This window comes from Candoia aspera, chromosome 5 (assembly GCF_035149785.1).
Source record: "Candoia aspera isolate rCanAsp1 chromosome 5, rCanAsp1.hap2, whole genome shotgun sequence".
Classification (NCBI taxonomy): domain Eukaryota; kingdom Metazoa; phylum Chordata; class Lepidosauria; order Squamata; family Boidae; genus Candoia; species Candoia aspera.
In genome coordinates, this window is record NC_086157.1 from 35295798 (window position 1) to 35323155 (window position 27358).

At 36.1% G+C, this 27358-nt stretch overlaps 1 protein-coding gene across 1 annotated transcript in view; it reads right to left on the reverse strand.

The window, feature by feature from the left end:
* Positions 1–1410: 1410 nt before the first annotated feature.
* The window catches only part of SLC9A2 (solute carrier family 9 member A2), a 42621-nt gene continuing 16673 nt past the window's right edge, over positions 1411–27358 (reverse strand). The window contains exons 2-12 of the mRNA XM_063304937.1: positions 26515–26978; positions 20111–20361; positions 16149–16366; positions 13552–13754; positions 12780–12869; positions 12164–12234; positions 11676–11837; positions 10067–10166; positions 8350–8475; positions 6266–6356; positions 1411–2227 (exon numbers count right to left, since the gene is read on the reverse strand). Coding sequence (XP_063161007.1) covers positions 1890–2227; positions 6266–6356; positions 8350–8475; positions 10067–10166; positions 11676–11837; positions 12164–12234; positions 12780–12869; positions 13552–13754; positions 16149–16366; positions 20111–20361; positions 26515–26978 — 2114 coding nt within the window. The 3' untranslated portion in view covers positions 1411–1889. The remainder of the gene's footprint in view (positions 2228–6265; positions 6357–8349; positions 8476–10066; positions 10167–11675; positions 11838–12163; positions 12235–12779; positions 12870–13551; positions 13755–16148; positions 16367–20110; positions 20362–26514; positions 26979–27358) is intronic.

Genomic DNA, 27358 nt, shown 5'->3' on the forward strand with positions numbered 1-27358 from the left:
GAATCTAATTACGTTTGAATTCCCTCACACTGTTAGTTTGGCAAATTCCATAAATGTTACTTTATCCTTTTTCCTTTTATATATTGGTACAGAACACTTGTTACTGCATGTTGAAGAAGAGCAGAGTTTTCTATTCTAAAAAAGCAAAAGAAAATTATTTGTATACTTACCAATAGATGGCACTAAAGACTTTTTTTTCAGCCATTTAATGTTGAACTGAAGTTTAGCTAAAAGCAACAGCATCAAATAACAATGCACTGCAATAGTATTACTGTGCTTGGGCAGTCTAAGTCAAAACTATAATTAACACAATGTCATATTTTGGCACCCCATTGCACTTTTACTATCCTGTAGGATGATTTCATTTGTAAAGCAAGTATTTCTAGCGCATCCTATACTAATAAAATATCATGACCAATAACTGTTTAGAGAACAGCTCTGATTTGTGATTTTTTTAAAAGAAAGTTGATTTTTAAAATGTGATGCTAAAAATAAACCCCCCAAAATGAATGAGTGTGTGTGTGTGTGTGTACATAATACAGTAAATGCATTTCATTTTCTTTCCTTCAAATGACAAATTTTTCAAGGAGAAGAGATCATTAGGTAATAGTGACCTATAAGAGGGGCACTGTAGCAAGGCTTTTAAAGACAATCCTGTTTGGCTTGCAGCAATGATCTTTGATCTGCATTGTGTTGTTTTGTTTTTAATTCTGTATCCGGGGTCTAAAATATAATTAAAAATATCTTCGATATGTTTTAATAAATAACCATCAGACCATTAACTTAGTCTAGTAAAAAGCATGATGATTGAAGCAAAAGTGTCCTATTTACATTTTTACAGAATATTAGAATTTGAACTTTGGAAGCAGCCTCTATATTACCTGAGTTGGATGAGAATAATCTATGCATTATTATTAATATATAACTAATATAGACAGAAACAGTATATTAGTTTACTGAGGACCTATCTTCTGAACATATGCAGTGGGGACAAAAGAAGCAGAATGATGCAAGTTCCCTGCCCCATATATACATGTCATGTTGCATGCACATATAATAGAGGTAGAGCTTTCATTACGTCAAAAGCAGCAAGCTCCTGTGGATGTCCACAAACAGATCTGTGATTCATAAGAAATAGCAAAGCAGAGGAGTGACTGTAAGGCAGTGTTTCTCAACCTTGGCAACTTTAAGAGTTGTGGACTTCAACTCCCAGAATTCAACTTCGATTTCCAGAATTTCTGGGAGTTAAAGTCCATACATCTTAGTTGCCAAGGTTGAGAAACACTGCTTAAAAGTGTGAGGGATTGTCAAGAAAATAGTTGGCTGCTATAGTTGGCTTGTGGTTCAAGTATTATGCAGATTTAATAATGTGCAAAATTTATTCCCATTTCCCTAAAAGTAAGCTTTGAATCTGTAGAGTACGTGTACAGGATTGAATCCCCAAATCAAGATAACCCTGTTTGTTGTTGCAGACTCTTTAAAGTAATTCCTAACTGTGTGTTAGCACATTGGATATCTTTAACAGGATGGGAAGTTTTTTAGTGCAAGTCCTAACTGAAATCTGTCTTTGATTAGGGCTGCCCTCTAGTGGTGGTCCAGATTTTCACAGTTCAGATCTGGTAGCCTTTTCCTTGACAGATAAATAAATCACATGTCAAGCATACAATATATAATAATTGATCAAGCTTGTCTTCATTGTATAATTTGCATTATCTGGTCCCATAGCAGCTAAGAATTTCTCCCTACTTGATTTCTGACTAGATTTTCTTTCCTTCCCACCCCCAGAAATCTAGGGCCAGGTTTTAAATGAATCCAACTGCCCTACTACAGTTTACATAATGCTGATCTACTATATGTGCTGTTGAATGTTAGCATCTGTTTTATAATTATTACTGTGGTTTATTCTCAGGTTTATCTCTTGGCCTTTCCGCTTTTGATGCCTGTCGGGCTAATCGAGGTGGTGGCAGGGGCTTGCCTGATCTGTCATCTTCAGCTGATTCTTCTTCATTCACTGTGCCAAATGCTGGTCTTGGCAACAGTGGTTGCCGGAAGCCTCTTGTTCCTTGAGGGTAGTTCCCTGTACCACCATTGTCCCTGTCCATTTCATTCTTCCACTCAATTCCGCATTGTTGCTGCCGAAGTCTTTGATCTCTCAAAATTTTTCCCGCTTGGGATTTTAAATTCAGCACCATGGCATGGTCAGATTCAGAATCACTGCTGTCACTTACTGCAAATTTAAAATATATATATGTAGATACATAAAATATATTAATATACTGACTGTCACAATAAGTTATGAACAAATGTTAACACAAAACTTTCAGAATTTTGAATATATTATGTTCAGTCGATATGGAACCATAGTTTAATTGGGTATTCTTTTGCTAACAAAAGTGATCACATAGGGAGAAGAGCAATGTTCATTGGCTGGTACATTGAGAGGGAACATATCTGTACCGAACACTATGCCTTTCTATACGGTTGTGCACAGCCAGATATCCACATTTTCTTGCTTATATACCGTAATGCATATAATATAGTAAATGTATTTTTATTTGTTTGTTTGTTTATTTATTTATTAAATTTGTACGGCCGCCCATCTCACCAAAAAGCGACTCTGGGTGGCATACAACAATCCAATAAAACAACACATATATAAAACAATCAGTATAAAAATATAAGTATCAATATTAAAAGAGGAATATTATAAAAACAAAATATACAGACCTAGCCAAAGAGATAATAAGAATAGCCACCTCAGCAATGGAGCCATCTAAGCATGTCTCTGGTTCCCTGGGAGCCCCAGGCCTGGTGACATAACCAGGTCTTGAGGGACTTCCGGAACGTCAAAAGGGATGGAGTTAATCTAATTTTGGGGGGTGGGGGGAGAATGTTCCATAGAGAGGGTGTCACGGCAGAGAAGGCATGTCTTCTGGAACCACCAAATGTATGTCCTTAGCTGATGTACCCTCAGCATGCTTTCTCTCCTAGATCTGATGGGGTGGGCTGATGTAATCATGGAGATGTGGTCCCTCAGATAACCCAGTCCCATGCCATGAAGGGCTTTAAAGATTAAAACCAGCACCTTGAAATGGATCCCGAAGCAAACTGGCAACCAATGTAGCTTGCAGAGCAGAGGTGTAACATGTGCCAGTCTAGGAGCACACATAACTGCCCATGCTGCTGCATCTGTCCCAGCTGAAGCTTCCAGATATTCTTCAAGGGGCAGCCCCATGTAGAGTACATTACAGTAGCCCAATCTGGAGGTGACTAGGGCATGAGTGACTCTAAGCAGGGCCTGCAGGCACATTCTAGCCTTAAAATCCCAGTCACACACACGTTTAGTGCCAATTTTGCATATTATTATTTTCTATTCCAAATGAGATTTCCCAAAGCAGAGGGACTGTGAAAAGGAAAGATCTTCATAACATGGTTAATACTAACTTTAACTACATTAGGCCATAGGCAGACCCAATATAGAAAAATGGCAGGGGAAAGTAATTCAATGAAGTGATAGTAGAAGCACACAATGTACGAATCTGTTTGAGATCAAAAGAATTGCAATACACATGCAGAGAGTTTGATCTTGTAATGCTAGGCAGCTGTTTGAATAACAGCATTGCAAGCAAAACACTTTTAAGAAACAGCTCATGACATAATCTTCACTTTCATAAGAAGAAAGTCTCAGGGGTTGTTCTGGATATCCCTAAATTACCTCTTGTTATAGTCCTAGGAAGTAACTCAAGAGAAATACAATAGTTTCTTTTATAGAATTGAAGGTGTTACAGCAAAACCTCCAATAAATGTTCTACTCTTGTTTCTGGCCAAACAGGTTTTGCAGGATTCTTTTTAATGGGACAATAATCAACAACAGGACTAAACAGATGGGTGTGTATATTATAGGCAGTGATAATGCCACCATAGTCACATCCAGGATTTGTTCCATTCAGCCCAATGCTATCATGTGAGCCCATCCTGTCCTACTAAATACACATCCTAGCAAAATTTTCTCCCTCTTCCTACAAACAGAAAATAAAAGGCACAGCCATCACGCTGGAATTGTGCTCTAGAGTACCCTGTATAACCCACGTCCTTAAACATACAGGTACAAGAATGCACATGCGCTTAACTGGCATCTAATATGAAACTTCATAGTCTGTCAGTGGCCCTACAGTAGGCCCAGATGCTGTAATAGATTGATGGTGTAATACTAGGATCCCTCTCTAGTATGGAATGAGTAAGAACACAGTAGCCAAATATTAGAATAACTGACTGCACATTTTATTACAAACAATATGAACACGCATGCACAACATAATGGATTCAAGCTACATAACTCAATGAAGGGAATGTATATTGGATAAGACAGAAGAAGGAGAAGAAAATACAATCCACATGTATGCTGCACGAAGACACTGAAAGGAGAGAAACAAATATTTGGGCAGTAAAGGTGCAAGAGGCAGAGAATCAGAAATGGAAATATTGCCTATCCCAGTGTACACAGTTTACTTTTACAAAGGAGGAAATGAGCAAAAATTAAAAAGAGCCATAGAAACCCAAAATCTATATTGTTTCTTCCAAAGCAAGAGTGTTATAATGATGCTATGAATTAGGAGATAGGTTCCTATGCAAAAATACTGCTGAATTGTAGTGTTTAATCTGGTAACCTACTGTGGCTGAAATGCAAAATCAATTTTTAAAAAATGCTTTAAAAATGCTTTAAAAGTTTAATTCTTTTAGTACTGATGACATCATGTGGCAGTATCTACCATAAGGAAAGCTGTTCGATAGCTGGCTTAATCTAGCATATCTACCACCATTATCTACAACCTGTCACAAATATCCCTGATAGGCAAGCTGTTACAAGAAGTCCTAGAGTTTCCTCAAACTTACAAAACAGGCAACAGGCAAAGGCTGTAATAGAAGGCAGAGACAAATAATAAATGACTCTGAGCTATTGATGCAACCAGGAGCAAAATAAAAATACATGACAGAGAACAAAGACACGTGACAGACATGAGCCTGAATCCTTGTAGTTTTGCAGAACAGGAAGAAGCACTTGGAATCAACTGAACTGACAGACTTTGATCCTAAGCTGCCATGGGTTGCTTGCATAATCTTCAATAGTCTACCATCTCTTCTATGGCTTTCAGTGAAAATCTGTAGTGTAGTTTGTACATCTTTTGAGACTGAAATATCCTAACCCCAAATGTCCCATCCCATCCTCGGAATACACCTTGCTAGAAGTGTTCCAGCACTGGAACAGATCATCCCACCTTACCAGAGGTGGTCCACCCACAAAATGGACCGTCACAACTGTTAAGCTGTCTCAGGAACAGTTCCATCCCAACATTTCTGCTGAGGCTGGAATGGGAAACTTTAGGACTAGGTTGTTTTTATTGTTTTACATGCTTCTAGCAGTTTTGAGCTATTTGATTTTTGCAATGCTGAATAAGAAAAAAGATAAAGTGTGATTCCACAGATGGGTTGGTTTTTGGGGGGGAAGCTGGGGTTTAATTTTCTTCTAATTCTTTTCACTTTTTCACTTGAGAACTTTTGCTGATCTTAGCCCTATCCTGTTCTCCAAACATGCCACTGAGAGGCCAAGTGTAGCCCTTGACAGGAAGAAGTTGCCCATTCATGTCTCAAAGACTCCGTTAAGAGATAAATTCTTCAGTACTAAACAGTAACTAAGTAAAACTTGTTCTGTAACGTGCTATGTACTAAATTATTCTCTTAAATGCATGCCAATAAAGTTATCTGCAAACCTTGCCTGGGAGTACCTAAATACTAATGATTGCTAATTGATTTATCAAGGCCACACCTTTTTACATGTTACTTTATTCTTGACAAGGCTGTCATAGGCCAAATAAAAAAGAGCACCTCGTTGACTTCTATGCTCCTATAACCTAGGAAGAGAGCTATAGATGTGTGTGTATATGCAAAGATCTCACATTTTTACAGGCAGCTATGGTCAAAGGTAGAAGACCGTATATGCCATTGATCACCTCTTCTATCCTGCCTACATAAGTATTTGTTTTGTACAGAATCATAGAATTAAAATAGTCAGGGAAAAGCTTTCTAGAGTCAAGGCATGGAGGAATATATTTGAAATGGCAGTGAAGCTGTATTTGATATAAATATACAAAACATAAAACCAGTATAGAATTGAATATAAGAACAATTTATAATATAATTAAGTATATAATGTGGCAGTGAAAATGCTGAATAATTCATTCTTCTTTTTATTCCAAAACTGCATTACCTTTAAAAGAGGATTGATTTCTTTTCCGTATTTTCTCTGCAAGTTTAGTATTTTTAGGTAGTGATAAGTAACGTGGTGCTTTGGTGTCCACCTGCAAAAAAAAGCATAAAATGTGTGACATTCAGGCAAAGAGAAATATATACATGACAAATATTAGTATAGCTTCTCATAGAATAGAACTTCGTGCAATGACCATTCTATTCATTTTAAAACACAAAAAGATATTTATGCATGTAGTTCTAACAACTGCCATGTGTTCAATTTTAGAACCCTTCCAACCCTTTTAGGTTGGAATGTTATTTAATGGATGTTATTTAATCAAGCAGCCATTGCTATTGAACTAAGATCAGAGCAAAAATCCAAATCAGCAACAGGTGTAATCATCTCAATATCTTTTAAATGATCCTGCAACCATCAATCTCTACTTCTCCTTGAAATCTCTGTAAGTACCTTCATACATGCATACTGATTTGCCCACCCACACATATATACCAGATTGCTGCAGTATTAGAATTGCTTAGGAATGTGGGAAGCCATGTGGCGTTCCTCTTCCTCTCTAGCTAGGCTCAAGATTTCTTAGTTCCTACTATCAGCGACAGCAAGAAACCAGAAAACTTCTTATCATAGTTTCCTGATTGACAGATCAGCTCTAACTGGCTGATTTCTGAACAGCAGGGCCATGTGACATTACCTAGTAAAAAGCTTTGCCAACATCAGGTTGCTGGAAATGCAGAGGTAGAAGTCACCTATAGGTAGCCTCTATTGAGGGCTTCCCAATTCTTTTTTAAAAAGTATTTCAAGTGACGTTTTTAAAGATAGTTAATAAATGGTGGCAATAGTAGTATCTAGTAGCTCAACAAGTGAGCTGTTTGTTGTTTCAAATGGATGAAACATCACTCAATGTTAGTCTACCAGAGAAAGACTTACTCCTTGCAAAGGCTGATCTTAGCCTAGTATCAGAGAATAAAGAGCCTGGCAAATAAATAACACTAATCCAGGCTGTAGCTTTTAAGGCCGTCAGTTTAAGAGCCTGCATAGAATTGATTTAATCTTGGTTCTCCTTTCTCTACTGTACCTTGTTTAGTCCCATTCTAACCCAGTTTGTCATAAAGAAAAATCTTCTTTTATTGGTGCAAGGATTTCATTCTTCCAGAACCATCACTTCTCTGCCTAGCAGTCCAGACATATTCAAAGACTGTGTATCTCAAATTTTTGGGTGCAAGCAAACAGCACAAGGGTAGATTTTGAAGGCTTTGCATTCTAAGCAAGGCAGCTAAATCTTTACTACTTGGGGGCAATGAAGGTTGTGATTCTTGCTACTCATTTTATGAAATTCATTCTGGATATTAAGGAAGCCAAAAAATGACCCATATTTATAAAATGGATTTCTAAATTTGTTCTGTATTGAATATATTTCTAAATATGTTCAAGAGTTGTTTAATCATGGACACAGTTGTAACATCACTCTTACCATAGATGGTAGGAAAAATAATTTGCAAAAGCAAGCTGGAGCAGAGGAGAAGATAGGCAAGGGATGTATTGTTTCCATTAAGAATGAATTATTTTTATTCACCATGTTGAAATAAAGATAAAGATCAGTCTGTAGTTGATTAAGTAATAACTTCATTCCACCAAAATGTTAATGTACTGATGACTAATAAAATCTAGTGTTGCAGATATTTGGTTTACTAATCCATGTATATTATGATAGATCTTCAATATATTTTTAATTGTTCAAATTGTTCGATATTTTCCACTAAGCAGAAATAGCTCTTTTTACAAAAAAGGTTAGAGGCCCTTGCTATAAAGGAATAAATAAAATTTTGATTATGAAACCAAAATAGTGGTCACTATCAATATCCCATGGTAGATTTGTCTCCAAAAGACTGCTTTTGTTCATTGATACAGTCAATGAGGTTGTGTTATCATGAAAAAGAATCCATAATTAGTTATACAGGATCAGTCTATTGAGAATCATTTAGTGGCCTAAGTGCTGCTCCATTTACATAGTAAAATATATTGCTTAATCAAATTATGCATGAAATATATTAAATATATATAAATATATATGTATATATAAGTACTGGTCTTGACAAACTGTTGCTCTTCCTAATGCTCTCCCTCAGACTATGTCGGCGGCGAATCAAAATTTCTTTGGCCTGCTTTTCATTTGCATCTTCAGCAAGACTGTATCTATTATATGATGGAGTCTGCAACAAACAAATAAGAAAATATTTGCTTTAAAATTATATTAACAGTGGTGGTTCTGATGCAAAAGATTTTTGCATCATGTCTTGCTTTTAAAATATCTCACAGCCAACACTTAAATTAGCATAACATTCAAGGCAAATACAACAACTGAAAATAATGCAATATTCCAAAAGTAATTTATCATTTTGGTAGTTTCTTTTAGTACCACAATTTATTTTAAGAACTAAGATGTTAAATATCAAAAATGTCAATAATTTCATGGAGAACATTTATATAACACAACAGATTTGATATGTAAGATAGGCATAGAGATAACACTGCCACTATGGCTAGATAAAAAGACAAACATCTCTAAACTGTTTTCCACACAAACAAGCTGGGATGCTCCCTAACTGATATTGGGAGACCAGAATTCCCACACTTGCTAAGACACATTTATTTCTATATTTATAGATACATTAAATTTTTATATTGCCAGAATCAGGATTCTTGGCACTGAAGTAAAATTTTAGTAAAATTTTAAAAATAATAATAAAACAATACGCTATATTAACTGTAAAAATCATGGTACCAGCCCAGTCACTGTTAAAACCATTAGACTTTAAATGTTCTGCAGAAGATTCTATCTTCAAAGTCTTCTTTTAAAAGACCTGGGTAAATGCTACTTGAATCCCTGAGTTATGATGGTCCATAAGTTTGTTCCACCATGGAAAAACACTTTGGGTCTTCACACCTCAGACATGAATTCTGAATCTCTCCAGGTGGAATGAGTACAGTATACCAAATCAATCAATTCCACCTGGAAGAGATGAATACATCTGGGAGCTAAGCTTTGTAGGCTTTAAAAATTAAAATTAAATTAAAATGTTGAATTAAGTTGTTGCCCCTGGAAGCCTATTGGAAGCAAAGCCAGCATCACAACACTGGTGTGACACTGATGTAACATAGCTATAGTAGCTTTCACCTGCCAGCATGCAAGTTGCTTCATTCCCTACCAATTGCAGTTTCCAAATAGTCTTCAAAGGCATGCCCATGTAAAGCTCATTGCAGTACCCCTTCTGGGGTGATAAGGGCATGAATTATTATCACAGGGCCCCCACTCAGGCATAGCCCCAACACTAAGCAATACCTTTTCCTGGAAGTACCTGTGGCCCATCCCTACTTGCATTTTGTATGGCTGTGCTTTTCCTACCAGTGTGCTGTTGGCCCTGATTGATAGTAGATGATAGTGGGTAACCATTACATTTATGTATTATTATTGCTACATCATTATGGTGGTTATTTTTATTGTGTTGGTTTTGATTAATTGGGGCAATTCATAAATATGGTAAATAAATAATATGAACAAATAAATAAACTTATGCACCAGCCAAAGCTGGGCAAAAGGTTCCCTGACCATAGCATCAACCTGCACTTCCAGCAACAGCCATGGCTTCAGGCCAACTCTCACTGATTGTAATAGAAATTATTTCTGTGTACACATTTTAAGATGGCATGCTAGTGTTTTTACCGCAAGAGGAAAAAATAGCCATCCGAGAAAGTAGATGTAGCCACACCAAGGTGTTAATGTATATCTTGTTTTCTACTTACTCTTTGTCGTATCTGATAAAGATTCTTCGTTAAAATATCTCTTATATTATCCATCTGACCAGAATAAGGTGTATTTATTTTTTCTGCTTCTTGAGGCTCACTGTTGCAACAAGGAATAAAATATAGAACTAAACAGATCACCCATTGGAATATAAGAATTATACTTTCTTTCAAAGATAGAATAGCATTTAAAAGGAAGAAAATGTATTTATCATCTCTTACATTTTAAAAAACAATAATTCTGGCTGGTCTTGACTAGTCGTATTAATAGTGCAGAACTACAATTTATTTAAAGCACAAGTTGATAAATCTTAAAGAAATCTACAATTTTCCCAAGTAGGCTTGTTCCATACATTCTTTCATTTGTAAGTATTTGAGAATTTAATTCAAATTAATTATTCATAAGACTATCAGCTGATTATAGAATTAATAATACCATATGCCTTTTAACATATTTTACTCAATTAAATGTAAATAACATTTTATATTATCAAAATCTCAATATAAATTTTGTTCTGAAAAACTGAAGGTACTGTATTTCCTAGTAAATTGTATTTTATCACAATAACAAGTTCATAACATCTGGCAGTAAAACTGCTCTATATTAACATTCTTTATTTTTTTCAGTTTAAATTGTCGTGAGCTTCCAAAGCCTCTGTGATCATCCACACTATATGGAATACCCTCCTCCACAGCCCTCACTTTGCTGATGTTTCATAAACAACTCAAAGCAGTTCTGTTCAATGAGATTTTGGGCCCAGTTGTGGGTACCATTGTCAAGTGTTTTTGCTTTTTAATTATCTTGATAATTGTTTGCTTGTTTGTATTTACTTCCTGGATTAGGGTGGCTTATGAGCACCATCTCATTTATATTTCTCATCTCAGTCTATTTCTGTTTCTATCCCTAACTCTGTCGCTCCATTATAGAAAATATGATTGCCCTCAGTTCTAATCTTACATGCATGCAAAAACGCATAGAGACACACAAACAAACCAATTCAGTCTATAAAGCAATGTTAACTCTGTTTCCTCTACTCTGATGGGAAGGAGTTTCTGGCTGGGAATTTAGGGAGTTGTATTCCCAAAACATCTGCAAGGTAACAGATGGTGGGGAAGAGAAGGCTGTTTTAGGTGTTTAATCTCCCAGTTACTCTCATTAAGCCTGGCTATTTGCAAAACTCATGGCTAGAGGCCCTTTTTCAGTGTTGCAGGTATAATCAGGAGCAATGTCCTTATAGAACGTACTCCTTCCAGAGTTCAACATATATTTAATTTATTATCATTTTATCAATTAAATACATACAAAACCAAATATTTTAAATGTTATCCCTAACATTTTACTTCCATAGCTGGTTTTACTTCTTTTTTGTTTTCTATTTGTATTTTATTATTAACTAATGGAAGGGTTTGGGAATATTTTTGAAAAAGAAATAAATCCCAGAAGTAACTAGACAGATTAAAGTGTTCAGCCCTAAATGTAAAAAAAAAAAAAATACAGCATGCTGCTTTTTGTCTTTTCTTGGGCTGCAAAGAAATAAAGATTTCAAGTTCAGTTCTTTTAACAGGTATAATCTGGCAATGATATTGTTCCATCTTTCTCTCTACTTACTTGATAGAAGCTAGAGATGGAACTGTGCTTAGCATCCCATTCTCTGCCATTTCAATGGCATGCTTTATTTCCAATTTCTGGTACAGGGCAACAATACTTGATTTTGGTTGGTTTTCCTTAATCAACAGTCTTCTTAGGTACTTCTTATCAAATTTTATAAACCTGTGAGAACAAAAGCCATTCTATTGATTAATCTGAATTAAAATGAATTGAAAGCCCAGCAAATTTTTCGTGTTCTTATGAGATAAATTTTTCTGCCTGTAGAATTTTAGAGAATTAGTTTCTAGCTGAAATGAAGTTTTGAATTTGTGACAGAAGTGAGTCAGAATTAAATATCCAGGCTTGCTAAAATGAAATCATTCTTAAACTGAGCCAAAGGAAATGTTTGTAATTTAGTAATAATCAGAATGTAAATTTTAAATTAAATAATAAATTGGCTTTTTCCACTTGTTCTTTTACAGTAGATTATTACTAAATATGCTACTTACTTATCCCTCCAAAAGCTGTGACCCCAATGTCCACACACATCTTCAATACCAGCCTTCATGTGATCAAAGAACTAGGACGTAAAAAAATAAAGAGTTATTACATTATTATTCAACCAATGCATATATTACTTCTTTTTGAAAGAAAAGGCTGTTTGATTTCTCAATACCAAAATAAACATTCAAACATTAAGAATACTACTTAATGGCTAGGAAACAAAAGAACAGTAAAGAATAACTGTAAAATGAATTGTTATCTAACACGTATGTTTTTAAAATCAACAATAAATTTATGTGACAAGTACATCACTAACAGTCAACACCAATTTGATGGAACATAATGGATCAAAGCACTGTTTGCATGTTATAAATGTCACATTATCTCCATTGGAAAAGTAAAGTCCTTCCAATTGAACATGATTCTTGTTAACTAGATAAACATGTCTTTTTCTCAGTTCATGGCACCCTCAGTGTCTTAGTAAGCTTTTCACAGTGCCCCTAGGCCAAAATAAATATCTAACTAGGTCCAAATTTAAAATATCCCACCATGCACAATTTGGAAACCATGGTTCTGGGCATTTCCCAAAAGGCATGTAATGCACCTCAAATGCAAACATACCCGACAGTAGATTTCCTCACTGACTGCTGGTTGCTTCTTATTTGATCTTTTGACATCAAGAAACTCCACCAGTGGGCGAATTGTCATTCCCTGTACAAAAGAGCCAGAAACAAGCATTACTTTCACTTCAGCCCAACATGATTTGCCACCATGTCATTTTCATATTTTGTTCAGCACATATTTGAATAAATGAATGGTCAGTATATAGCATAAGACTACAAATATTTGAAAGGAAAATACATTTGTGTTATGAAAGGAGATGTAATTTGAGGAGAGATTTCACATTCTACTGTTGGTTCTGATTATTTTCACCAAAGAGTATTAGATAAAGTTTATAAACAGACTCAAGTATAAGGAAAGTCACCATAAAATACATCAATAGCGAAGGCAGGAGATGACTGCTTCACAAACTAGAAAATTTATCCGACATCCAAGAGAAAGAGGGACAGAGTTTTGCAATGTTGTACAAGTAAAATAATACGTTGAATGCAGGATGCAAAGCAAAGAAGGCATCAGAAATAAAGCCAAATATGCAAGCCTATTTCATAGGATAGAGGGTGTTATTGTCAATGAATATGGCAAGTGATCAAGGAAAAGGCTTTGAGACAAAATCAGAGACATTCAGTCAGGGACATATACAATTTTGGATAGCATAATATGTTATTTTGTTTTTGTGTGTCACCTTTAGTATTGTGAATTGGACAAGTTGCAGGTTTTCTATAAAAACATCTACTGACCCCATTATGCATATAATTATTGGAAATATTCTTACCTGAATGAACACAGTAAAGAATATCACTACGATAGCGGCAGTAATGAAGAGTTTTTTTCTAGGAAATACAGCAGAAGGGAGCAGGAAAACAAGAGAAAAACATATAGCTCCTCGGAGGCCTCCATAAGCGATAATAAACTGGTCTTTAAATGTTATAGGGATTGTCCGATATACATTTATTACTTGAGTCAATGCAAAAACTCCTAAAAAAAACATACAAAACAAATTGATTGTGGTATCCTTCTGAACAGCTTCAACGTTTGGGAATGAAAGGTACAGTGGGTCTCTTCCTTTTTCTATAGCTGTTTCCAGTTGGTGTTAGGTAGGAGGGAGAGATCTAATTCAATTACAGAAGTCCCTAGGACAGCCTTTGTCAATCTTTTGACCCTGGGGGAACCCCTGAAATATTTTTCAGGCCTTGGGGAACCCCTGCACATTCAGGCTCAAATATAGGCCAGAAATTACAAAATTATTATATTATTTTCATGTGTAGGCCTGTACATATGCATTAACAGTGTTCTTAAACTAAATAAAGAATGAAACCTACCTCTTTAATGTGAAGTTGCCCAAATTTGAATATTTTTTTAAATCATGATCTCCCAGGGAACCCCTAGTGACCTCTCATGGAACCCTAGGGTTCCATTGAACCCTGGTTGGGAAACCCTGCCCTAGGATCTAACCTTTCTCCACTCTTATTTAACATCTCCATGAAACAGCTGAGTGAGGTCATCTATCAGGTATCAACTATATGTGGATATACAATTTGCATCTCCATCTTAGGCTGACCAAGTTATGCTGTCAGTGTTCTTTCCCAGTGCCTGGAGGCTATGAACCCTGGATGGGGAAAAACAGGCTTTATCTTAACACTAGCAAGACTGAGTGGTTGTGGATTTGGGAGATCCCTTTGGTCTGGAATGAGTTTCTCAAACAGAACTGGGGTGCAATATTGGGGTCCCCTTGGACTCTCCTCCTGCTAAAAGAAGAGATGGCAGCCATGGTCAGGAAGACCTTTGCACAAATCCATCTTTTGTGACAGTTTGTAGAGTAAGGAAGATGACCTTGACAGAGATATCTAAGTCCATTACCAAAGTGACAAGGGGTAAAACATATTTTAAGCCTACAACAGACAGATAGTGTTCATAAGTGGTTCAGACAGACGCTTCCCTAATTCACTGAAGTGTAAGAAGGGGGAGGGGTACAGCACAATCAGACAAGATTCTGTTAGTATTGCCAATCTCAATAAAAGTACTTTTAGCCTTCCTGTGGAGTTGATTTCTTAGTCTGGTCTACCTAGTGGAGCTGACACAATTGTACCCATTCCTGGATTGGGAGGCACTAGTCACAGTCATTCATGCTCTAGTCATCTGCTGTCTAGATTGCTGCAATATGCTCTACCTAGGGTTGCCCTTGAAAACCACCCAGAAGCTGCAATTGGTTCAAAATGCAGTGGTGTGAACAGCTATGGATGCACCTCAGTGTGCCCAGGTAGCACCACTGCTTCACAAGCTGCATTGGCTCTGTATAAACTTCCAGGTGCCAATTATCACCTATAAAACCCTTCATGGCACCGGGCCAGGTTACTTGTAGAACTGCCTGTCCCTAATTGTCTCTGCTCATCCCATGAGATCTGGCAGAGGAGGCATGTTCTGGGTTCCTTCCCCCAAAAAACGGAACCCAGGGACATGGTTTCTCTGTTGCAGTGCCTGCCCTGTGTAACATCATTCCCCCTGAGGTTTGGACACCCCAGTTTTGTCCTGCAAGTCCCTAATGACCTGGCTCTACCCCAAGCATTCACTGAGATTGTCGGATGAAGCTGGATATCAGACCCTTGGATGAGATATGTGTTGATTGACCCCAGTTACTTCTGTTATTCCATTATCCTGTTGGCTTTTTAATATTCCAAAGATATGATACAATATTTTTAATTCCTTGTTTTCATGTCCCTTTAAATTGTAAGTCACCCAGAGTTGCTCTTGCAATTGGGCAGCCATATAAATATCATAAATAAATAATAAAGTGCTTGAATACTTACATTTAAGGTAATGGAATGCCTCAAAAGCAACATAGAAACAGAAATAATCTTCTCTTGATATTATAGAAAGGTACACACAGACATACATCATGGCTGAAATCTTTTTTTACTATAATTGTAGATGTTTTTTTGTAATGAAAATATCATATTTACTATAATTTTAAAAAGAAGACAAATTAAGTATAGCCCATGACCTTTTTAAGATAGCCAAGTCAATAATTCCTCAGGAATTTCTGTAAAAGAAGAGACTCCAGAGCATCTGGAGGGAGACCCTGAGATGTACTGCTGGTGTCTTCACACTGTATAGGATGTACAGGGTGTCTCCTACCACATTCTGGTGTGAATATGCCTTCTTTCTTCCTTATATAATTATTGGGTTTAGTTGATAGATCAAAGTTTGGTCTACTACTCAGACAATTGTTTGTAAAGTGTCACTGTAAAGAGCATGGCAGCCTCTTGAGGAAAGGCCATTTCTTTGTCAAAGATACAACTCCATAAAAGATAATCATGTTTCAGTGGTAAAGTAGGTTGAAGTGCAATCTAGAAAGCTTTAAGTGGCTCTTACCTAGTGAACGCCAAATCAAACAAAACAGCAGAGTGAAGCAAACAAAGGCCCAGTTCCATTCATGGTTTTTTCCTACTGTAGATACTCCCATGAAAATAAAGATAAGGGTTTCACTGACACTGCTCAGCATCTTCATGAAATATTTTATAGTAGTATAGGACTTCTGGGAAACATTCTCCTCCACATATTTATTCATGGTCATAGCACATGCTGTAATCCTGCAGGAAAAAACTAGTTCAGTTTCTCTGTATTTTTATTACAAATACTTAACTGGGTAACGTGCATCTGAAGTAAGCCCAATTACTCTAAATGCAAATTATTCCTATCACCCAGAATCATTAGGGAAGTTAATGTCACTGAGTTCAGTGAAACTGAGCTTCTTCCTTTCATCATTGCCGAACACGTTTCTTGACACCATATAACAAGATCTCTGGGAACATTTACAGACTTTTTTGCAATCAACATATTGCATTGTGTGGACCGCTCTGCAGTCAACTATTCTAACAAAGACTTAATTGTTATTTGCTTGTAGAAAGTAGAAAGTGAGCATTCCCATTGGCTTTTATGGCTCTGAAGAGACATAGTATATTGCTGTGTTGGCCATATAGGCCAGGTGGCTACTATAATTAAATGTCCCCTCTTTTGTTACTCAGCATTCTGAGATTCAGTGTGGTTATGATTTCACTTTTCAAAGATACCATTTCATGATATCAGAAAGACTGCAAATAGATATCCTGTGTGGGTGGTATTGCAGTGACTCCTGTTTTAATCTTGAACTTTAAGATGTGTTCCGTGATGTTGTTGCTATCAAATATCTTTCTGGAACAGATGTTTCTGAAACTGTACAAACTGGATTTCCTTCTGCTTCTGATGAGTCTACCTATTGTTATATATTTCGGTCACATGTATGGGTTGTACTTTTATATAAGATAAGCTAAACTAAGCTGAGGTCACCTTCCAGTTAGCCTTAACTTCTTCTCATTGCCATTGTTATGGAAATGGTCTGTTATTGTATTCTAGGATACAAAAATGAGTTGCATTTTTAGGTACATATTTAAAGCAGCTTAGATAGGAATCTTTAAAATTTACTAAGTCCCCAGAGTGGGACAGGGCATATCTGACCCAGTGGAGAAGCCACAGAAAGTTCTTGGCAATAGTTCTCATGCCATTCTACAGTTTTTGATAGCCAGAGCATGTTGTTGCACAAAGGAGGAAGTAAGAGAGTTCTACTGTACTGTGGGGCTGCAATTCCAGTCTTCATTTCATAGTTCCCACCTCATCTCTGAAGTGGCCCAGAACTACAGCCGTTTATCAGATCCCCACATAATTACTGCATCCCCAAGAAAATGTGAAGCCCCCCAGTAGACACTTCTATGAACTTTCATCCAATTTCCAAAACTCTAATAGTATGTTGAAAGCTAGTCATAGTCTTACTTTTAGTTCAGTTGTAAGATTATATAGATATTTCTTATGACTGGGGTGGTCTGAATTTGGCTAGTTAACTACAGCAGCAATGTAGATTTCACCTCTAAAAGCTGGAATAAATTATAAATTATTTTCATTTTATTGAATATATTTATTTTGCAACCCATGTCAAAGTACTTATAAATTTAAGTTCCAGTGATTGAGAATGATTATTATTCTCAAGTATGTGAGTACAGGGTTGACAAACGTATTCAAGACATTGCTAGTGATTTGATTTGTATTTTGTTGTTCTGTCTTGTCAGAGAAAGCTTCATCCTTCAGCATATTGATTTCAGTTTATTTAAGTATTCCCAGGTAATCACTTTCATTTATCTAAAACCATTTTAAACTAGAGTGGGCAGACCTATCAGTAATGCAAATCTCCTTGTACAAGCACGGCAGTTTATGTCTAGTGAATGGAAAAATCTAGATCACAAGATGTAATCATGACATCTCTTTTGGCTTTTTCACAATGCAGTCTTAAGCTTCCTGGCTCCTCTTCTGCATTTTGTGATATATATGGGTTAGGCAAATTTATTGAAAGCACTTTATTCTGGCTTGATCAAAATCACTGATAAAAAATCACTGATTTTTATGAAAAAAGAAACTTAGCATTCAATGTACTATTACATTCCTTTCTAGTACCAATGTATATATAAATGATATAATACATTGGAACTAGAAAAGAATTTAATAGCTCAAGCTATTAAATGCTAAGTCATAATGTAAATTGGTTTTGGCTTAGCTAGAAGTGGGAACCTAGCCATAGTGGCTTAGCACCATGTGTGAATGAGCCACTACAACTTATTTAACAAATCATAGTTAAAAAAATCTGGCCTAGCTTGATAACAATTGGTGGTTACCTATTTTATATAGATATTTATTTATTTATATTTCAAATTTAGTCACCGCCCATCTCACTATTCTCAGCAAATACAGCACTGAAAAAAACAATAGGATTTTATAAGAAAGATCACCATTAATACCTTAGGAGCTCATAATGCACATGTCTGAATCTTCCATAATAAGAGTACCTATGATAGTCTTTACAACCAACACAGTAAATAATCTTGCAGCAATGTAAGAATTAGTTGATGAATCAGATTTATGAATGCTGAAATTAATATCATAATTCGAAGGAAATTGGGAACCACACATGTGCTATTAATAGGAATGAAGGGAATAGGTGGTGCTCTTAAGATTGAGTCAGGTGAATTAATATAGTACATTATATTTAACAAAATGCTCAGTTAAATAAATTTCCACTTTTACAGTTTACGCAATGAAAGTCTAGTTTTCAGATTTAAGCCCTATTACTTCATTCATGTTTTTCCACATTAAAATATTGGAAATAATTAATTATAATGTGAGAACATTGTATTTAGGAATGCATCATATTACTAAAATATTAAAAGTAGGTTTTTAAAAATTGAAATATGGCACTAAAAAGGCAAGAAATACAACATGTTTTGCATAAATGAGAAGGGAACATTGATCTTGCTAAATACATGAATGTGCTAATCCCTCTGATGAAATAATCATAATCATGATATTCAGTCTGTTATTTGTGCAACACTTTATCATGTTTGAGATATACTGATTTCAACAAATCTTTTAAAATAATTTAAAGATGGGAAGGGAATTGAAGGCTGAAGCTTACTGATTTGACTAAGGTTACCTTATAAAGTGTAGAGCGGAAACAAGCTTTCAAATAGAAATCACTTTTGTATATCTTAAACTTTTAGCCATTTTCTTGTACCAGCTAACATAACTATCTTCCTAATTGTACTGTAGATAATACTAATTATAATCATTGAGTTGAAACATTTTCTTAAATCAGTTACTCTTTTAAAATTAGATTGCAAATTGCTAGAAAGTAAAAAGATGTGTGTGTGTGTGTGTGTGTGTGTGTATATATATATATATGTGTGTGTGTGTGTGTGTGTGTGATTTATTTGCAACAAGCCTATAACATGAAAAACAAACATGCTCAGTTTACTTAATATCATCTGTCACATTATTGTCTGATCAACATAGAAGACCCTTCAATAATTGGCAAAGAGTGTTCAGACATGTCCTTGATGGCACCACATATTTTCATCTGTGGAAGACTGAACGGTACAAGGGGTGTGAAATGGTTCCAAGACTACACTAATAGAGATTAGTAATCAGAACTATTGACCTCAGGAAGACAACTACCACAGTATAATTTCACTATCTAAGTTGGGTGAACATATTAAGTTAGGCTGTTATTTGAAACCAAAACCTGTCACAGAAACCCAAAGAAATCATAACTAATCTGAAGAAAACTGAGCATTGTACCTTTCAATTTTTTTTACCATAATAGACACTGGACTTGCTAAATACTGGTAACTTTGAATTTGGAAAATAGATCCTGGTTAAACAAAAAAAAAATTGAAGAGCATAGTTACTGTCAATGATGCATTCAAGATATTCTTAGCCCAGGTTTGTTGGTTGTTTTTTTTAAATATACTTACGCCATAATGCCTGAAAGGTGAAACATTTCAGCTGTTATGTATGATAGGTAACTGTATAAGAAGACAAACAGTGGCTCAATCACTCGAATTTTATGGGTGAAACGAGTAGTAAAAGCTGCTACAAATCCAAGAACGATTCCAATCAAAACTCCACCAATGCCAACTACAAAAAAATTAGCAATTCCAGCAAATATGTCAATGGCCTCAATTGTACGCATCTGGCAGAAAGATTTGAACAAGTTGTACAGGACCTATGAAGGGAAAAGTTTAGCTTTTTAGAATCCTTTCCAAATAACCTTACAGTATTTTAACTGGAAATGTAAATTACATACTATTGCTATTACATAGTTTCAGAAAGTAGAACAAATGAGAAAGAATAGGAATACCTGATAATGGAACATCCTCTAGCCAAAGTTGAATACCTTTCAGTTGTGTTGCATTCTCTTAAAAACATGTATCTTTTTAAATTTTTTCCCCTTGAAATAAGTATGTTCAGTTATTCAGTCCTGTATATCATAATGAGGAACCTGCAGTCCTCAATCTAATGTTGTATGCCTGAATTTCAAAAAAATATTCATAATCTTGTCAACCTTCTGAAGAGAAATAGCTGTCTCTTACCTGTCAGCCTTGTGTATGAGAAAAAGTTGGGGGAGCGGGGAGAGAAGAAAAAGAAGAAGATGTCATGGGGAAAAGTTACGTGTCCAAAAGAAAGACAGCAGGTGGTTTCATCCATTTGGGGTATTTATTAAGACTGAAGTACTTTGGATGAATTCCCAAAAGGTGCTTCAGCAGCTGCCACATAATCCTGGGAAAAGGATCCAGCTGCATTAGCAGAAGTGCTGCGTTCATGCCTCCACGTGCTCCAACACTTTTGTTTTTGAATGAAATCCAAAGCCCTACACAGTCCTAGTATTCATAATGCACAAGGAGCAAAGACAAACATCTGTCCATATCTATAGGCTGAATACAATAAAAAATATTCATTATAACCAGACAAGCAGGAGCTAAAGTTACATTCATAGCAGCCAGGTGGCAGAGATATGACTGTTTTTATCTACAGCTTATTGTGCAGGTTAATTACACAGGACTAGCAAGAAGTCTGTATTTTCTTCTTGTGGCCCAGAATCCAATAGTACTCAAAAAGTAATGGTAGTGAAGAGTAAGTGCTTGCTTGCTGTCATCACTGCCATAAAGTAGACATCACACAATATTCTAGTCCGTATCTGATCAAATTCATTCAGCTTTTTCTGCCAACATTGTTTTATTGTTCTCATTTCATCTTCTCGTTGCTCCTTCAGTCAGACAGCTTGTTTGTTTCCACTCTTTAGAAGAACAACCCTATCAACTTTCTAGGTCATTTCTCCATTTCCAAGGTCAGCAAGGGCTTTGAAAGAATTGTTTGTCAAAGTGACAGTGAAAAGCTATCATGAAACTATTTGAATTCATCCGTGTTCAGAACTGGATCAGCTTTTTTATTTATGCAAAAACTGTATACTGCCTTCTTCACATGACAGTTTACAAGACCACAACAAAACATACAGCAAAACTGAATAAGGATAAAACAAAAATATAGTAGTCAAAATTATGACAGCCCAGCACCTTGAGCACCTAAAATGCCACTCAAAATAAGCAGATCTTGGGAGTCTTCTTGAATGTCTACAAGCTGAACCATGTAGGGCTTTAAAAATAATAAACAGGACTTTGAATTGGGCCCAGGAGCAAACAGATAACCAGTACAAGTATGATAGATTGGGGTCATTCTGAATCTGTTTCCACTGTTTAGCAGATGGAACACTACATTCTGGCCCTACTGTAGCTTTCAAGTTGACTTCACAGGTATGGCACGAAAGCAATCTAACCACATGATGAGTGTGAGAGTCACTGTCAGGGTCTCCCAGTCCAAAGAGGCCCACAATTGTAATCAGCTTCAGCTGGAGAAAGGTCTTTCTGGCTATAGCTTCCACCTGTTGCTGTATGAGGATTGAAACTGAGCTTATTTTGACCCATCTACGCCATCAAAGCCTTTAACAGCATCTCCTATCCAGCCTAAGTTGGAAATGTACAATGGTATCATCAGCATACCTTACTCCAGCCAACAGATAACCTCCTTAGTGACTTCCTGTAGCTGTTGGAATAACATGACACTTGTCCTGACACTTTGTATTTTCTTCAAACCTACATTATTTATTCTAGAACTTTCTGCATTGCACAATGCAAATTAAGGAGAAGTGGAATTAATTATTTGGCCCCTCAAAATAGTTTGAAATGTATTATTCATTGCATTAGAATACAAATATCTGTAATGTGGTGCAGGGATCAGCAAACTATGGCCTGTGGGCCAAATTTGCCCTGTCACCTGTTTTTGTGCAGCCTGTGAGGTAAGAATGAATAGGTGGGTGGCAGATTGCCAGGCCTGAGCCTCTGCCGAGCTCCCAGGGTAAGGGACAGGACCAAGGCATGGGGTGTCCTGGGCAGCAGCAGTAACCTATCAACAGCCTCCTTGTTGGCAGGTGGGCTGGTGCAATTGCTGCCATGCTGCTTGGCCTGAAATAATGGCAGCTGTGCCCGCAGAGACACCCTTTACAGAAAAAGTTTGCTTACTCCTGTTCTAGAGATTTGATTTTTGAAAACTTTGATTATTGAAATCTTATATAAGGTTACTTACACTGCTGAGATAAAATAAAGGCTATACTTTTTAGTTTAGACATGTTCTTACCCTAAATTAAATTTGCTAATGAAAAATAAAAGAAAAAATAGATGAGAAAAAAGTCTTATGTATGTCGGTATTATTTGTAGTGACAGGTACAATGCATTAATGTTTCACTATTAGGTGACTAACTTTCATGACCCACAAATGCATTCCTGCTCTATTCAGAGCATCCTTTACTCTTTGTTGCTATATCCAACTTTAGAACTTCAGCTAATGTTTTCTATTATTGATCAAATAAAATTTAATTGAACAACAACTTGTCAACAGTCTATCAAACTAACCATAGCTTGTCCTGGTTCAGACATAATAAGAAGTATGTGTGGTTAGCAGAAAGTAGAAGCAAAACATGTTTGCTATACTTGTGGTAAAAGTGGATGCATTGGCAAGAGGGACAGTATGCAAACCATATTCATGAAATTGTGTCTCATTAGCCTGTGGGAAAGCAGTACCTGTAACCATATTACAAGCAACAAGGTGTTGAACCACACACACACACACACACACACACACTCAAAGAGCTAGAAATAGTGAAAGGAGGTGGCAGTGCATTTTACTTCTATGATGCAGAGACAGAAAGGGAAATTTGAGCGGTGTGCTCCCTTCTCAGTTTGAAACAGCCTGCTTACTTCCTTGTTCTACTCCTCAGGCATTCCTTCTGCCTATCAAATATCAGCCATTAAAGACAGACATTAACCCGATTTTATATTCAGCAGAATGAAACTGTAATACTTTTCCCGGACAGTGCCATTTCACATTGCAATAGCACATCGCATGACTGGGTGCTCCATTAAAATGCAAATGAAGGGGGAAATGCAAATCTGAACCTTCTTTGTTATGAGAACTGTACGTGAATAAGAAACTTTATTTTATAAAGTAAGACAGAATTTTGAAATGGTGGCTCAGCCCAACAAATTTTATCTCTTCACTTCACTGAATTTAAGATGGAAAAAAAAAAGTGTAAATGAAAATATTTAAAGATGGCTTGGGGGGCTGCTGGAGCTGAAAAAAACATATGGGAGGGATTTAAATACATGCATACATAATTTAAAGAAAAGTACTGTATGATACTGTGATTTCCAAGACTGGAATGTTATGGCACCTTGAAAAGCAGCTGATGTTGTTATGGCATAATGTTTGTGTGATGAATTGTGCTGTAGTTCACAAATACCTATACTCGTAGAGGTGACTCATTGTCTTATCGATGACTATTCACTTTCAGTCACTCCTGTATTTATCTTTTTTTTCTTACTGACTTTTCATTTGAAAGTAGGATAGAAAAAGTAATTAAAAACTTAGTTCAAATAATTTCTCAATATGTGCCAAACACACATCGCTATAGATATTTTTCTATTTCTAGAAAAAAAAAATTGGATGTTATAGCTTCTTCTAGAAAAAAATCTAGAATTTTAGATCGTCCATCTGATAGAACTGCACTCTGTGATGAGCTTAAAATAGTGAAATAAGTTCTTGTGGGTTTGTGATACTAGCAGAATTTAGTTGCAATGTAGCCATAATAAAATTATTCAAGCTTCTTTCTAAATGAAAGGCTAGATGTAGCATGATTCCTCTTCTGTAAGTTTGTTTTCTATGTCTTCTACTTAGCTTATAACTAAATAAAGAGTACATTGGAGTTGGGCAGCTAATAAATTCAAATAAATAAATAAAAAGATTTTTATTGTAGCTATGTAACATGCAGTCTACATTTCTTACCACATTACTGGAACAAAGGCCTATCCTTATTAAGTATTAAATGTAAGGTTTATCTTTTCCTTCTTCAACCTGAACAGAATAAAAAGTCCTCCTCACATTGCTAGAAAACTTAAGAATTAAAAAAAAAAAAAGATTAGCACCACCTTTTAATGAGCTGCATTCTATATATCTAATAGTTTAGTACATTAACTGAGACAGTTTGGTCTAGTGGTTAAGGCTCCGGGTTAGAAACCAGGAGTCTGTGAGTTCTAGTCCCGCCTGAGGCCTGAAAGCCGGCTGGGTGACCTTGGGCCAGGCACCTTCTCTCAGACCAACTCACCTCACAGGGTGGTTCTTGTGGGGAAAAGAGGAGGAGGAAGGAGTATTTAGTATGTTTGCCGCCTTGAGTTATTTATATAAAATAATAATAAAGGCGGGATAGAAAATAAAATAAATAAATAAATGTGCTTTGTTGTGATTTACTGTAGGAGGAAAAGGAATGAGTACAAAATATATGATTTACAATACTTGATGACAAAAATACATTTATATCTGCTAAAACTTTAACAGGATGTTTAAAATATTAATAGCAATTCACGCAATGAGTTGTGTATAACACCTTTCATCAGTGTAAAAACTGATGCAGCACACAGCAGTATCTTTATTTCTGCTGGCAGTACTGCTGTTACTAAGAGGCATATTATCACCTTTACCTGCACAGTTGGGTGATCCTTGACAGACGTGAGAATGTTGTAGAAATATAAAATATTGTTATATTTAATGCAGTCATTTATTATAGTTAAACACATAAGGTTCTCAAGGCAGCTTCCATGACTTATTCTTTTGGAACAAACTTCCATTTGTATAAACAACTGATCAGGATCTTCTACCAGGAAGACAGGATAATTTTCCAGCTATCTATTCCTGTGCAAAACTGAATTCAAATTCCCCTTCCAAATGCAAACAGTTGCCAAAGGCAGGGGCAGATGTCAGGAAGGGCAAACTCATTTATGTGGTATCGCAGTCCATTCATATTTGATTTTAGCAGAGAAAGGGTGAGTCTCCGAGCTACAGATTGTTTCAGATCTTTTAAACTTTATGGTATTGTTTACAAAATAGAATTACCATTCACATGTATAGCAGGAAATAATTCAAAGGCTTACACATTCTCATGCCCTTGGAGATGTTATTCAGTAAATAATACAGTCTTCCCATTTTCTGTCTCACTACCTGTCCTGCATGAAAATTAAAATGCATTTCTTTCTTGTTAGAAAATCAGCATATATGATGAATGATCAGGATAACATATGTTTCTAGCTGTATGTATATGGTAGGGATGTGCAATGCCGTTCTTAAAATCAGGGCATAACTAGAGCTCTCTGGGCTCCAGTGCAAACTTTTCAGACTGCCATCCTAACGTTAGTCATCAGTTAAAGGAAACCTGGCTAATTAGAGAATGCAGACCTGTTCTCCTGCCTGGAACTCACACTGAAGCATTTTGGGGTGAGGAGAAAAGCGGGGGCATAAAAAAGTCAAGCAGCCACTGTGCAGACAAAACCCAACCCCTTCTTTAACATATCCACCATCTTGACTTTTTCTGATCTTGCCCCCCAAAGAGTCTGCTTATGTAGGTGAGTTGCACGAAATAAACAAGCAGGTAAGTATCCTCATGTTGGGGTAATTTAAAAGACTATAATAATTTGCTATTACAAATAATAACATTTCATATTTTGAATACTTAGATTACTAGACAATCAGGTTTAAAATCCTTTCTTCTCTTTGTTCCTTACTCTCCTAGAGCAAAAGCCTGAAAATTTTATAAAAGGTACATAAGCGCTGCAAAAAATCCATTGCTGAAGTCATCATCATATATTGTGAAATTTCTCTTCTGCTAAGATTTTTTTCCTCTACATCACAATAAAATTTGTGCTTTGACTTTTCCCTGGCTCTATTGCATAAAGTTCAAATGGTTTTGTGTGTGCATATGTGTAGGTATGTAACTTACCACAGTTACAGCATCATTCAAGAGCGATTCCCCAAAAACCAAGATGTACAGCTGCTCATTGACATGAATATTTTCAAAGACAGCCAGCACAGCTACAGGATCCACTGCTGAAATCAAACTGCCAAAAAGCAGGCTCTGCAGTAGAGTGATGTCACTCAGACCAAAGGCCTCAATCTGGCAAATGGCAAAGAGGGAAATGCCAATGCCAAATGAATTCCAGAGCGTGCCCACAACAGCATACCAAAAAATGGTGCCAAAGTTCTCAAAGAAGAGGCGTGTTGGCATAAAATAACCAGCATCAAGGACAATTGGAGGAAGAAGATACAAGAAAAAAACATCGCTCTTCATCACCGGTGGAGACTTTTCCTGTACCCCAAATATAATTCCACCTAAAATTAGTCCAATCACAATAAGGAGACAGCTTTCTGGAACTATATGGGGCAATTTGTGGTAGAGATGAAAACCTTCAAATTAATGTAGAGAGAGAAAGAGAGAGAGAGAGGGAAGAGGTATTACATTATAATAAGAAACATTATGATATTATTCTTAAAATGTTAATTTTGTTCATTTTTTTATCTAGACCATTCCCTCTCATACATTTTAAATAAATGTACAATTAAACCCACAAAAGAAAAAGAAAAATAACACATGCTCTTCATTCATTACAAGTTTCATAAAACCAAAGAGTCAGACTATAAACTTGCTACAGGTAGAGTCTGCAGGAAAGAGTTGGTCTGTTAGGTAATAACCAGCTTTCAACTCATGAGATAACTTTATTCTTTAATGGCTTGATGCCAAAGCTTTAAAACCACTTAGATAGAAATTGTGCTGATTAATTCAGACT